Here is a 14,427-nt window from a genome sequence, read left to right as displayed (position 1 = left end):
GGTATTCAATAACAGTTTACTGAATGACTGTAAGCATGAATGACAAGAAAGTCTCAGAGCAGGGGTCATGCTGAGGATGCTGCAGAAGCTGTATCACTACATGTGATGTGTATAAAGCTCCTTAAGGGCCTGAGTTTTGTCTTATCCTCCTCTGTAATCCTAATGCCTATCATATGGCAGAGGTTCCAGAAATACTTGAAAACCAAATGAGTAAATATTTATAAGTACTAATTCAAGTGCCAGAGTGAAGGAAGATTAAGAGGGAGTGTACACTCTTTAGGCCAGTTTAAGCTGATAACTAAAGTTGTTAATTACCTAAATGGAATCATTACTGAGTTTTCCAAAAGTTTAAGCAATGCAGCTAGTCATGCCTGTATCTATTTTGGCGCTTCTTTAATTTAAATAGTACCAGTTCTATCAAAGGTACTATCAAAACATTTTGATCAAAAATAAAATATAGAGGTTCTTATTCCCTTCATTTCCACACCAAATCACACATGGGGCACAGCTGTCTCCTTTAAGATATAAATACTTTTATGCCAATCACATTCACCCCATGCACATTCCCACTCACACATTTACATGTACATATAAATGCAAACAAAAATACAACACAGAGAGAACTCAATGGAAGACAGATGATAGATGTAAGTTAGGCTATACAATGAAGAGGGGAGAAAGAAAAAGGCAGCAAAAAAAGCTGATCATCTGTGGCCATGGCAACCCCTTTACACCAAAATCCTTTCTTGAGACCTGCATGGTGACTGCTCCCACCACATCACAGCCCAGCTAAAAGGAGCAAGCAAATCCCAGCTACTTGGGAGGCTGAGGCAGGAGGATAACGTGAGGCCAGAAGTTCAAGACCAGCCTGGGCACCATAGCCACCCTATCTCTCAAAAAATAAAAATAAATTAGCCAGGTGTGGTGGTGGGTGCCTGTAGTCCCAGCTACTTGGTAGGCTGAGGCTAGGAGTTTCAGTAAGCTATGAGAGTACTACTACACTCCAGCCTGGGCAACAGAGCCAGACCCCCATCTCTAAAATTAAATTAAAGGAGAAAGCACACTAGTAACAATGCACTCAGGTCTGGCCACCTTCTGCCAGAAAATAATCTAGTACCCTAAACAAAGCCAGATTCAAACAAGCCCCAGGTAGGACAATCTGTGCACTACACTGCCAATCTTGCAATACTCATAGTACCCTCCAGAGCTAAAGGGACAGTGAATAGACAATAAGGTGCCAGATAAAGAACCTCTGGGAAATCCAGGGACTTCTGCGCCCACCACATCTGGCTAATTCATTTTTATTTTTTGAGAGATGGGGTGGCTATGGTGCCTAGGCTGGTCTTGAACTTCTGCCCTTAAGCTCTCCTCCTGCTTCAGCCTCCCAAGTAGCTGGGATTTGCTCGCCTTCTTTTAGCTACGGCTGTGATGTGGTGGGAGCAGTCACCATGCAGATCTCAAGAAAGGATTTTGGTATAAAGGGATTGCCACGGCCGCAGATGATCAGAAGTAATTACAACATCCTGTCTCCTGCACCAGTTCTTCCACACAGCTCAAGTAAAAGGGTGAAAACTGTAAACTGATTCTGTTACTTACGCATGGCACAACTGTAGGGAGTTGAAATGTTTTTATTCATCACGAAGACAGTACCGGGGTCAGTTTTCCCAACATGCTTAACTTCTATCTTCTCAGTTCGGGGAGTTAATGATAACTGCCTGGCTTTCTCTTTATTAAAGAGGTCATTCCGCATTTCTGTCAATTCTGTCGGCGACAGCTGAGAAGCTGGAGATGTTGCTATAAATCCTGTGAAGAAGTTACAATAAATATGAAGACTGAAAAAATGATTAACATACTGCCAAAACTGCGCTCAGAGGTAAAATTAAACCGATTTGTAATATTAACAAACACCAGCGGAAGAAACAGAGCTGGCCCAGATATGTGTCTCTACTTTTAAATCTGGCTTTTTCACATCAGATGGCTATTTCCCACCAATTTCCTCTGTCGTGTTTCCAATCAGTGCTTTACAATAAGGGACAAAAAGTAACCAGGAAACGGAGTCAAAACTGGACTAGAGTCATTGGGAAGGTGAAGAAAGTGGTCAATTTGAAAGGGTCTGAAGGAAAAGAATAAAATTTCAGGAAACTAAAGGTCCCATACCAAAACTATCAATATCCAGAATGAGAAACGCTGAGTTTATTTCCCAAAAGCCAAATCAGGGGACCTGCCAAGGCAAGTCCGAGTACTCCCAGGGAAGACATGGACAGATGTGCACCGAACGTGCGTTGCTTCCCAGAGGCGGCCCAAGCTCCTTCCACGGCCTGACCCCGACCCCTGCACTTGCCCCTGCCCTCCTTCAGCCCCTGGTTCCCATACATTTGTCCTCCCTGGCTGTGCAAGGCCAACCGCCGCGGCGGGACTGAGAAACCCTCCTCCTTCCTCTGCCCCGCTGGACGTCCCCGGCCCCGCCTCAGGTCCAATCCGGACAGACAACACTTTCTAGGCCTCCTCCCTGTCCCCACGGCCTCTGAAACTCACTCCAGCTGATCCCCCCACCGGATGCGACCCGCCAGAGCCGCAGCACCCGGACACCCATAGCCAGCGCCTCCATAGCAGCGGTGAGAACTGTCGCGCGCAAGTCCTTCTTCGCCCTCCTCCCCCGGAAACGGAGCGCGCCCTCCGAGTTCCGCAGGACAGTTCTGTTCCGGACCCAGCACTCAGACTGCGCGCCGCCACCAGGGGGCGTCAGGCCTCGCTAGGGATTCGGTGGCTGAGACCCCGAGATTCGGAGCCGGGGCGCGTTACCTGTGCTCGATACCTGGGTGCTGTCACCGACCCAGAGGTGCAGGGCCCCCAGAGCGGTCGGCCTGCCTGCCACCCACCACGTAGGCTCTGCAGGGAACACATTCCCACAGGCGTCGTTGCCTTCCGCCTTCCGGCCTCTGCAGGTTCTATTCCGGCCACCCAGTGAAGCGCTTGCTTCCCTAAAAGAATATATGCATTTCTGGGGCGGGGGGGGAGGGGAATGGGAAAGGCGTCTTCTATTGCATCTAGCGCGTGTCTCAACTTTCAATTGTGCCGGGTAGGTTCTTAGTTCGGCTGGAGTGGGTCTGCATTCCGGTTCTCCTCTTAGCCATGGTAATAGAGGCCTCGAGACACGTCGCCTTGACTTTGGAGAAGACGTTGTAATTCGTAAGAGCTCTTTACAAATTTTGCAGTTTAGTTTATGTAGTACAGGATGTATAGGAGAAGGCATCCCGGGGCAGAATTTTTGTCTCTAGTCCACTGATGTATCCCAAGCGCCCGGAACGGAGCACAGTTCACAGTCAGCGCTCAACAGATGTTTCTTAAATGAATGAATGAATGAATGAATGAATGCCCTTGCAGGCAAACCTCAGCGCATTGTCTAATTCCTCTGTCCTACCAGGACGTGAGTGTTATTTGAAGTAAGCACTCCGTAGGTACAGGATGGAAATATTTTCACTTACAGTAGGTTAATACTGTGGCTTAAAGAGTGTCAAATTCAGCCTTTCCCCCACTCTGTCCTTTGCCTTGCAATTGGAATGCGCCACCACCAGGTGGAAGTGCCGTCTAAGGTACAAATATGACCCTGCGCCAGGATAGACTGACTCTGTCCTTGGCCCAAATGTTACACTCACAACCACTGCGCCAGGAAAGTGTTTAAGTATCTTCACTTTTTCAAACGGGAAATTAAGTGACGGAGCTTGGATTTACATCCAGGCTACATTTTACCAGGCTACATTTCATTTAAGAGCCTAATTCAAACCACGAAATGTACATATATACACATAGGGTTGGGGAGTGGGTGTATCTTTTACTTCCTCAAATTTGCATACGATTCCCATGAAAGCTCTCTGTTTCGTCAGCCTTTTAGAGCCTGTACCCATTTAACCTTACCTAGAAACACTCTAGTGCCCTTACAACATCTTAGAGCCACGTTGAAGCAAAGCCTCTGAACATAAACTTAAGCAAGTTTGATCATAAACCCATTGGAGGCAGGTAATTGGAGTTCACCTGTATGAGAAATTAACCTAGTTGAAAGGTTGTCACTAGTGATAATGGCCAAAAAATACTATGTACCAATCATAGGGCTGGGTTTATTAATTTTCACAACCTACCTGAGCAATTGGCATAAAAATCTTCATTTTCCGGGAAAAGAAGTTCAGGTTTTAAGAGTTCGAGAGACATGCCCAGGGTAAATCTCAGGCCAAGAATTCCCCCCAAATATTTTCTTACTCTGAATCCCCTCTCTTGCCTTCTTTATCAACCAGCTCCCCAAATCTTAATCTCACTCTGTCAATGTCTCTGCCAAATAAAAAGAATCAAGTCTGTGACAGTAAATATCTAAGATAAGCCTGGATTGTTACTGTGCCAGAAAGCCTATAACTAACTATAAAATACAGACAAACAGAAACATGTTAAAAAGGATGGGGTACCAAACTCAAAGGGGCTCCCGTTGTCCAAATTTGGGAGAGTTTGCATAACACAAAGAATAATGCTGAAATTTCATGACATGTACACTAAAAATTCATGAATCCATAATGATACTCAAGAATAAATAAGTGTGGAAAGAGTGAAGGGAGTTTTCTGTACCAAAAAAATGCCAGATAATAAAAGTTGTAGGAATGATAGAATAGGGAAAATCACCATTCTGCATCTACCAATGTAACCATTGGTACAGGAAGGGATCATCAATAGATGCTAAAACCAATAGAGAAAGTTTGTTGAGGATCAATATATTCACATAGTCTCTAAGTATCACCTCACAAATTACTGACAAAATACAAATGGATAAATGAAACTTTTCAAAGGAGAAATCTGGTGGATATCATCATCAAGTGGTCAAACGTATTGTCACCCAAAATGAGACAATCTGACTTTATTTGTACTTCTTGGTTGTGATATAAACAAAATAATCTATGTAGTATTCCTCACATAAATATTTAACCTGAATCTAAAGAATTATGAGGAAATCAGGTATATCCAAAAAGTGATATAGTCTACAAAACAACTGACCTAAACTCTTCAAAAATGTGATGTATGAAAGATGAACCCAAAAAAGTCAAGAAACTGTTGTAAATTAAAGGAGACTAAATAGATCTACATTTATTATCAGTGCATGGTCCTCGCTTGGATTTTGGATCAGGAAAAAAGTTTACGAAGAATGTTACTGTGACAGAGAAACTTGAACATAAACTATATACTAAATAATACATCAATGTTATATTTCTTGGATATGATCATAGTGTCATGGTCATATAGGAAATAATCCTCATTCTTACGATATACATATTAACATATCTAGGAACCAAATATCACTATGCCTATAACTAACTCTCAAATGTTTCAGCAAAAATAGGGAGCTCCATACTGAGGGAGGGAACAAGACAAATTTAGCAAATGTGGCAAAATGTTAACAATTAGAGAATCTAAGTGAGGGTGTTAGTTGAACTACTCCTTCAACTTTATTCTGAAAAGTTTCAACATTAAAACTTTAGAGAATAACTTCAGTGGTTTTCAACCATGAAAGTTTATTTTGCTTATGTTGTCTGTCAGTGATGGCAGCCACCAGTCAATCGTGGCTCTGCAGCTTTATTCCAGAATTCAGGCTGTAGAAGCAGCCCCTACTTGGTCTTGTGCTTCTTGAGGCAGAGGGAAAAGAATGCAGTAACTACCTTGTGCACTGGCTCTTAAGAGCTTCTGTTCAGACTCACCTATGTCTCAGCCACACAGTCCCCTGGTCCCAGCAAGTCCCATGGTCAAGACCAATGTCAATCAGGTAGGATGCCTCCTGCGGGGAGCCAGTAGATGAGGTTATATACTTCACATTCAAGGAGGAATGCAAATCACTGGAATCAAGATTCAATAACAAGGCCAGGTTTCATGGCTCACTCTTACAGTCCCAGCACTGTAGAGCAACCGAAGTGAGCAGATCCCTTGAGCTCAGGAGATGGAGACCAGTCTGGATAACATGGCAAAACCCCATCTCTACAAAAAAGTACAAAAAATCAGCTGGGTGTGGTGGTACTCGGGAGGCTGAGGTGGGAGAATCACCTGAACCCAGGAAGTTGAGGCTGTAGTGAGCTGTGATTGCACCACTCCCCTCCAGCCTGGATGACAGAGTGAGACCCTGTTCCAAAAGAAAAAAAAATCCAGTGACACAGTAATTTTCCCAAGACCACAAAGATGATCTGGGGCTCAGTCTCAGATCTGGCTGTCTCCAAACCCTATACTTTCTTTGTTCTCAAATTCATATGCTTTTTAAATCTAAATATTTGGTTTCACATTTTCAAATCATTATACATTTATTTCTTGGGAAATTTTGTCTTTTAATTTAAAGCTTCCTAATGAAAAGTTTCACTCTCAGTTCTTTTTTGATTCACAAGTTCTTACCAAAACCCCACAGAGGATACCACTGTTGAGAGTTCTCGATGCCTCTATCAGCTACCCCATTCAATACATATCCTTATGTTCCTCCCACTGACCCAACATGCAAGATACCAAACATGTGTTTCTGTGCCTCGCAGAGCTGTACTTTTAATCAGTTTGTGTTAGTCCAGGTACTCTGAAAAACAGATACCAAGACAGAGTTAAGTATGCAAGGAATTTGTTAGCAGAAATGCTTGTAAGGAAAAGGGGGAAGGTGGCCAGGAAAGGCTGACCCCATGTAAGAAGAGAAGGAAGGAAAATTGAGTGAACACATTCTTGACCGCCAGTGGGGTCTAATGAAGTTTCAGCAAGATCATCAGGTGAATCCCCAAAGCCAAAGTGGGCATGCCTCAGTGTCTCCACTGCGCTCAGTCTGGCTGGGAGCAGCCGCTGGGAAGCAGGAAGCATGTTTGCCTCAAAGCAAACATGTTGATATTTCAGAGCTCAGCAGCTGGGGCCCTGGGTCAGTTACACTGCCTGTAATTGAAGGTCTAGGAAGCATATAAACTAAGCTGTATTTTGGGATTCAAATAATTGCAGAAGTACTTGACATGCATTTTACATGTCTACATAATAAAAACACATTTGTATCAATTACCTTATATCAGGGCTGAACACCCTCTACTTCCACCTGAGGACAAATTGCTGTGAAATAACAAGAGATGAATAGGCAGGTGCAACCCACGGCTTTTTTTTTTTTTTTTTCTCTTGATGTGTGATGACTTGAGGCTAAATGGTACCTTTATTTCAACATCATTCCTTATCAACTCCTTTGTGAGCTGAGGGGGCAATGGTGTGTGTGTGTGTGTGTGTGTGTGTGTGCGCGCGCGCGCTTGCACACACGTGCACATGGGGGTAGGGGGTGATGGTAAGAGGGTTCTGGAAAAATGAAAGGCAGATGAATACAAAGATATATACATAGTCCACTCCTTCAGCTATCATTTCTCCTCAAACTGTCTCTTTTTATCAGATATTTCCTAATAGTAAGGGGAGAACCAAGGATACACATCTCAGAGTTTCTTGTACAAAATATTTTTGTTTCTTTCACGGAAAACTATAATGTATATACATATATGTATATACGTGAATTGTGTTAAGAAAGTAATTTTTATGTTTCCAACCCTCATTAATAAGTACTAAATAATGTTTATTTAAAATGTTGATGATATGGTAAGTGTTGAAAATTATAAATATCACAACTTGAAGAGATAGTACAGATCATAATTCCACTCCCCTCTTTTGATAGACAGAGAAGATGAATCACAGAAAGGCTAACATTTGGCTCAAGGCCATACAAAATACTAGTATAGCATCTGGGGTCATTGGAAACGCCAGAGAATGCAGAAAATGCCAGGACTCCTGAAACTGGCAAGTGGTCCTTAAAACGCTCTGAATTGGCCTGGCACGGTGGCTCACGCCGGTAATCTCAGCACTTTGGGAGGCCGAGACAGGCGGATCATGAGGTCAGTAGATCGAGACCATCCTGGCTAACATGGTGAAACCCCGTCTCTACTAAAAATACAAAAAAATTAAAAAATAAATAAATAAATAAATAAAATAAAAAATAAAATTAGCCGGGCGTGGTGGCGGCGCCTGTAGTCCAGCTACTAGGGAGGCTGAGGCAGGAGAATGGCGGGAACCCGGGAGGCAGAGCTTGCAGTGAGCCAAGATGGCGCCATTGCACTCCAGCCTGGGAGACAGAGCGAGACTCCGTCTCAAAAAAAACAAAACAAAACAAAAAAAACGCTCTCAATCATCCTACCCTGCAGCAGTCGCACCAAATCCTTCATTTCATAGCTTTGTGAACACTGCAAGAATTCAGGTCCCATTCTTAGAAAGTCAAAGATGTACTAATCCCTCAAACACATGTTAATATGGATTTTCTTTGATGAAAAGGAACAAATACATTCTTCAAAAGTAAACTTCTCCCTAGTCCCTCATCCTATTTCAGAGCATGAAGCCTATTAGACTAACAGCAAGCTCATTTAGAGTCTTTTAGGGGTGGGGGCTGCTCATGGTTCCTTGGGAGTAGAGTTAGAGTTGATTAAGGTAACGCTCTTTTGGTCAAACAAGATACTTTCCTTCAGAACCCCTTCCCCTTAATTATACGTAATTTTTTTTCTATTCCTTCATTGTTTGAAATTCCCAACCTGGCCTGCCTTATTCCTCATCCCTTAGCGTTGACACTTACCTGCCTTCCCTCCCCTCCCCACCATCCAATCTTGACCTATCCTGGGAAGAAGACACAGATGGGTCCTGATCACCCAAAAGCTACCTACACCCACTGACTTAACTCCTGAAATGTGGTATAGTGAGGGAGAAAAGCCTAGGTTTGATCCCAGCTCTCCCCTTTGTAGCCCTATGACCTAAATCAAGTTGAATTATAATTTACTTAACCATACACTCTCTCTCTCTCTTCTCTCTCTGATGTACACTTAGGATATTTATAATATTTTGCTGCAGTGAGCATCTGTCTATGTAATATCTGTGCACTGGTGTAAGTATTTCTTCAGGAGAGGTTCCTAGCAATGGAACTGTTTGGTCAAGGTTACATGCATATGACATTTTGATAGAGACTGCCGAAATGTCCGTCATAGCCATTACCACACAAGACACAGCAGAAAGATGTTTCTTTTAGATAACAGTTGTGAATATTATCCTGGTGGTAAAAGGTGACACCTTCATGCATCTTTGCATTTGTGACTGAAGTCCAGAGTCACACCCTCTAATCTTCCACCTTTTCTGTTTTGTATTCAAGACCTTGTCAAACCTACCCTGGTACTTATCTACTGGGGTCATCACAGAAAATGCAAACCCAGAGCCCATAATTTCAACTTCTTGTCAATCTCTCATCCAAAGGGCTGGATTTTATCTCTAAATCCTGTTATTACCTTTTCCACCACACAATTGCATATCTTTAATTAGAATGAGTTGATCTAGCTGGACCTTTCTTAGTACTTTCCTCTTGATTCCCTGTCTCCTAATTGTTTTTACATTTTTTATTGTTGCTCTACATTACACAAACAATATAGTCTCCCTATCAAAATTCAAACATTAAGAATATTTAGGGAGTAAAGCATAAAAGTCTTACTTCTTAATCTTTTTGTACTATCTATATGTCTATAGCTATATCTCAAACATTATTTTGTAATCCATTATTTAACATCTAACTGCTCCATAATGATGGCATTTGGATTGCTCAAATAAATCTCCAAATAGAAGTGGTAAGGCAATGAAATATAAGGACAAGAAGAATAAAGAAAAAATAACTCCCTGAACAATTCTCTCTGTGACAACTGTGGGAGTATTTTGATAACTGTTGGCAACAGGACACTGCATGTGATGCGGGGAAGGAAACCTTGGCATTCAAACAAGCAAATGGTTTGGCGACAGTTTATTAAATTTCTGCCATGCTTGCAAATGCCAGTAGCAATTTCTCAGACTGCAGAATTGCTATATGTGACAGGTTTGAGACTGTTTCACAATCGTCATCAAATAATTCATCCTTCAAAATTAAAAATTACATGAACTCTTTGAATAATTGTCGCTTCTAAAACAAATGTTCTACTGGAGTTTATGGATTTCACTCGTACATTTTGAACGCTTCTCTGCCATACAATGAGGATAAGCAAAGCATCCAGGTAACATTATATGTAATTTAGTCTTACCAGGAGATTTCTATCAGACTATTAAATCTTCTTCAGACAAAAATAGTCCCTGTTTCTTCTTACATTTATAGCTGTAAATGCCTACCTTTTAAAAGACTTTAACATTACACTTTAAGGAGATAGAATAAGAAGAGAAAACTAAACCCAAAGTTAGTGGAGGAAAGGAAATTATATAGATTCAAGCAAAAACCAATGAAATAGAGACTAGATAGACAATACAGAAAATCCAAACAAAAAGTCGATTTTTTGAGAAGTTAAACAAAATTGACAACCCTTTAGCTACTGACAAAGAAAAGAGAAAATATAAATTATTAAAAATCAGGAATGAAACAGACCATATTATGACCAATCTTACAGAAATAAAAAGGATTATAAGGAAAACTATGAACAACTATATGCCAACAAATTAGATAGCTTAGATGAAATGGGCAAATTCCTAGAAAGATACAATTACCAAAAATGTAGTGAAAGAAATAGAAAATCTGAATAGGCCTACACGAAATAAAGAGCTCAAATTAGTCATTTCAAAATGTTCCATCAGTAAAAGACCAGGTCCAGACGGCTTTACTGATGAGATCTGCAAAACATTCAAAGGAGAATTAATACTAGTTCTTTACAAACTCTTTCAAAAGGCAGAAGAAGGGGGAACACTTTCTAACTCACTTTATGATGCCAGAACTAGAATTACCCTGACGCCAAAACCAGAGAAATCACAAGAGAACAGAACAAAGTAAAACCACAGACCAATAGCCCTTAGGAATATAGAAGCAAAAATTCCTCAACAAAATACCAGCAAACTTAACCCAGCAACACATAAAAATGTTTTCACATATCAGTATAATCAATGTGTAACATACTATATAATAGAATAAAGAACAGAAACTACATAATCATCTAAATAAATACAGAAAAGGTATTGTACAACATCCAACACTCTTTCATGATTAAAAAAATGCTCAATAAATTACAAATAGAAGGAAAATTGCTCAACCTAATAAACATTCAACAAACTAGGAAGAGGCATGAAAAGCAGTAAGATGACCCACATCATTAACCTCAGGGAAATGTACATAAAAGTAAAATGAGATACTACTTTATACCCACTAGAGTGGCTATAATTAAAGAGACCGATATTCACAAGTATTAGTGAGGAGGTAGATATATTGGAGCCCTCACACCCTGCCTGTGGGAATGCAAAGTAGTATGGCTGATTTAGAAAACAGGCTGGCATTTCCTCAAAATGTTGAACATGGAGTTATCATGTAACCTAGCAATTCAATTTATACATAAATACCAAGAGAGTCTAGGTAGAGTGGCTCATACCTTTGGTTCCAACACTTTGGGAGGCTGAGGCAGGAGGATCACTTGAGCCCAGAAGTTTGAGACCAGCCTGGGCAACATGGTGAGATGCTGTCTCTTAAAAAAGAAAAAAAGAAACCAAGAGAAATGAAAATGTATGTCCATACTAAAAATGGTGCATGCATATTCATAGCAGTATTATTCACAGTAGTCAAAAAGTGGAAACCAACCAACTGTCCATCAACTGATGGATGAGAAACAAAATGTGGTATGTCCATACAATGGAATATTACGCACAAAAAAAAAAAAGAATGAAGTACTGATATATGCTACAACATGGATGAATCTAGAAAATATTACGTTAAATGAAAGAAGTCCACCACAAAAAAACATGTATTGTATGATTTCATTTCCATTAAATATATAGAATAGGGAAAGCTATAGAGACAGAAAGTAGATATGTAATTGATTAGGACTGGAGAAGTAGGCTGGGAAATGGGGAGTGACTGCTAATGGGTATTAGGTTTCTTCTAGGAGGGACTAAAATGTTCTGAAACTAGATGCAGTGATGGTTGTAGATTCCTGTAAATATATTAAACAATATTGAATTTATTTATACTTTAAATGGGTGAATTGTATGGTATGTGAATTATATCTCAATAAAGCTGTTAAGAAAATTTCTGACCTGTCTGGCTGGCCTTCTGAGAGGATGCCTAATTCCTAGTCCATTAATCATGACGCTTGCCTCTTCCCATCAATCTTGACATACCTGGGGAGAAGACACAGCTGAGTTCTGACCACCTAAAACTAGCTGAATGCAACCATCAGGAACTGCCTCTGAGTGTCTAACATAACATAGGCTCCAGAGCCAAGCTGCCTACATGCAAATCCCCGCTCTCCACTTCTTGGCCTTGTAACTTTGGGCAAGTTTATTTCCACTTCATGCTTCCAAATAATCATATGAAAAATTGCATTAATAGTAATACCTGCTTCATAGTATTTGGGGATGACTAAAGCACTTAATGCATAGAAGGCATTTAGCACACTGTCAGGTCATTCAATAAAACAGGTTATTGCTACTGAAACTAGCCTCTTCATACCCTGGAGGCTGATTCTAGCCCAGGTTTTTGGATGACTTTTTACTCTACTTCACATGGGAATGACGGAAGTCACCTTCACTAGACTCCTTAATGCAGCAACAGGCACTAGACTACTTTGCTATGCCATGAATTGGCAGCACAGCCATTTGGGCATGGGAAGCAGATTAGCACATAACCATAGTTAAATGGAATTTTGTGTGTTTTTTAATTTTACAATTCTCTGAATCAAGTGTGTATCAACTAAAGGGACTCTTATTACCTCATTCTTAGAAAAACAACTGTATCATGGTTTACCAGAGAAACAAACCAAAAGATCATATGGATTTCGATGATATAGATGTAATAAATCTATAATAGATTTATTATAAGGAAATGGCTCAGGCAATTATGGAGTCTGAGAAGTCCTATAATCTGCAGTTGACAAGCTGGAGACCTAGCAAAGGAGATGGTATAGTTCCAGTCTACATCTGAAGACTGACAACCAGGGGACTGATGGTGTAAGTTCCAGTCTGAAGGCAGAAAACCGATGTCTGTGCTCAAGCAGTCAGGCAGACAGAGTGACTTGTCCTTTCCTCTAATTTTGTTCTAGTCATGACCTCAATGGATGAGATGGTGCTCACCCACACTGGGGAAAGCAATCTGTTTTACTCAGTCAACTGATTCAAATATTCATCTCTTCCAGAAACAGCCTCACAGACACACCCAGAAATACTGTTTAATCAGATATCTGGGCACCCATGACCCAGTCAAATTGACACATAAAATTAACTATCACAGGTCTACCCCTTGTCAACTTGGCATCCATACATTTCTCCTTAACCCATACTTAATCTTCAAATAAAAACATTAACAAGGTTGTAATTCCACCTAACATGATTCAACTGTTCTGTGTACAACTGAAAATGCACTAACTCCTTCCACAGAAGAGATGACATCCTTGAGTGGTGCTCATTCTTCTTGATATTCCAAAACTTAAATACTAAGATGTAGAAGTAACAATACTTAAGTACTAGAAAGTCAAGTCATTATTCTTATATTACATGATAAGGGAATGAGAGAAAAGCAAACAATGATATTTGATATGTACATGTACACATATGCACATATGGATATGTATGTATATATATACAACAAAATATTTATAATAAAATAAGGAGGAAATACTCATGATAATCATGGTCCTCATTTCTGTAACAGTCACATAGCCGTAGTTGGTATTTATAACTACGTTCCTCCACTACCCTATCTATAGTCTCTTGCCTTCGGCAATCACCTCAGGTGGTTCTTTACCTTGTAGAGTGACTCAAATCTCCATTCCTAAAGGATCTAGGCCATAGTTTGTCCTGCACAGGTTGGGTTATTATAGTTTTCTTTTTTTAATAATTTTTTTTTTTTTTGTAGGGACGGGGTCTAGCTATGTTGCCCAGACTGGTCTTGAACTCCTGGCCTCCAGTGATCCTCCCACCTTGGCCTCCTAAAATGCTGGGATTACAGACATGAGTCACTGCTCCTGGCCTGTTGTTGCAGTTTTCCATTGGCTGTAATCACAAGGTATGGTAATACTAAGAGACACTCTGAGGGATCTCCTTTATTCCAGAGACACTCTTTATTACCTTCATTGTGGAGTAGTAGTCCAATTTCCTCTCCATAGTCAGCACCAGTCACCCCACCCAGCATGGTAGTTCCCTTCTTTGCCTGTTCATTCAGAGTATGAGGAGCCCAAAGTGGCCAAGTGGCAATCTTAACTTCCAATTCAGTGGAATTGTTGTGTCTCCCGGTGGAAGCATTCCTCCCTCCAGAACTAAGACCTTCAGGCCAGTAGGCCACGTGGTTGCAGGAACAGGAAGCAAACATTTTGCTAGTGGGTCACTAAGGATAATAGTGAGAGGTGCCAATTCTATTTCCACCCCTTG

The 14,427-nt window shown here is 40.8% G+C and overlaps 1 protein-coding gene across 24 annotated transcripts in view; it reads right to left on the bottom strand.

The window, feature by feature from the left end:
- Positions 1-2,905, bottom strand: part of MRPL39 (mitochondrial ribosomal protein L39) — a 238,959-nt gene extending 236,054 nt beyond the window's left edge. For 20 of the 24 annotated variants that reach the window (XR_012090643.1, XM_073010171.1, XM_073010175.1 and 17 more), the window contains exons 1-2: positions 2,536-2,662; positions 1,597-1,803 (exon numbers count right to left, since the gene is read on the bottom strand). Coding sequence is in view for 23 of the 24 variants with exons in the window: in XM_073010171.1 (XP_072866272.1) it covers positions 1,597-1,803; positions 2,536-2,608 (280 nt within the window). In the remaining variant the exon portion in view is untranslated. The other 4 variants (XM_007966234.3, XM_007966301.3, XM_073010252.1 and 1 more) reach the window with 4 other exon arrangements.
- Between the last annotated feature and the right edge of the window lie 11,522 nt (positions 2,906-14,427).

Source organism: Chlorocebus sabaeus, chromosome 2, assembly GCF_047675955.1.
Source record: "Chlorocebus sabaeus isolate Y175 chromosome 2, mChlSab1.0.hap1, whole genome shotgun sequence".
Lineage (NCBI taxonomy): Eukaryota > Metazoa > Chordata > Mammalia > Primates > Cercopithecidae > Chlorocebus > Chlorocebus sabaeus.
The sequence above is the reverse complement of the archived record's forward strand: the minus strand, read 5'-3'. Positions and strand labels throughout refer to the sequence as shown.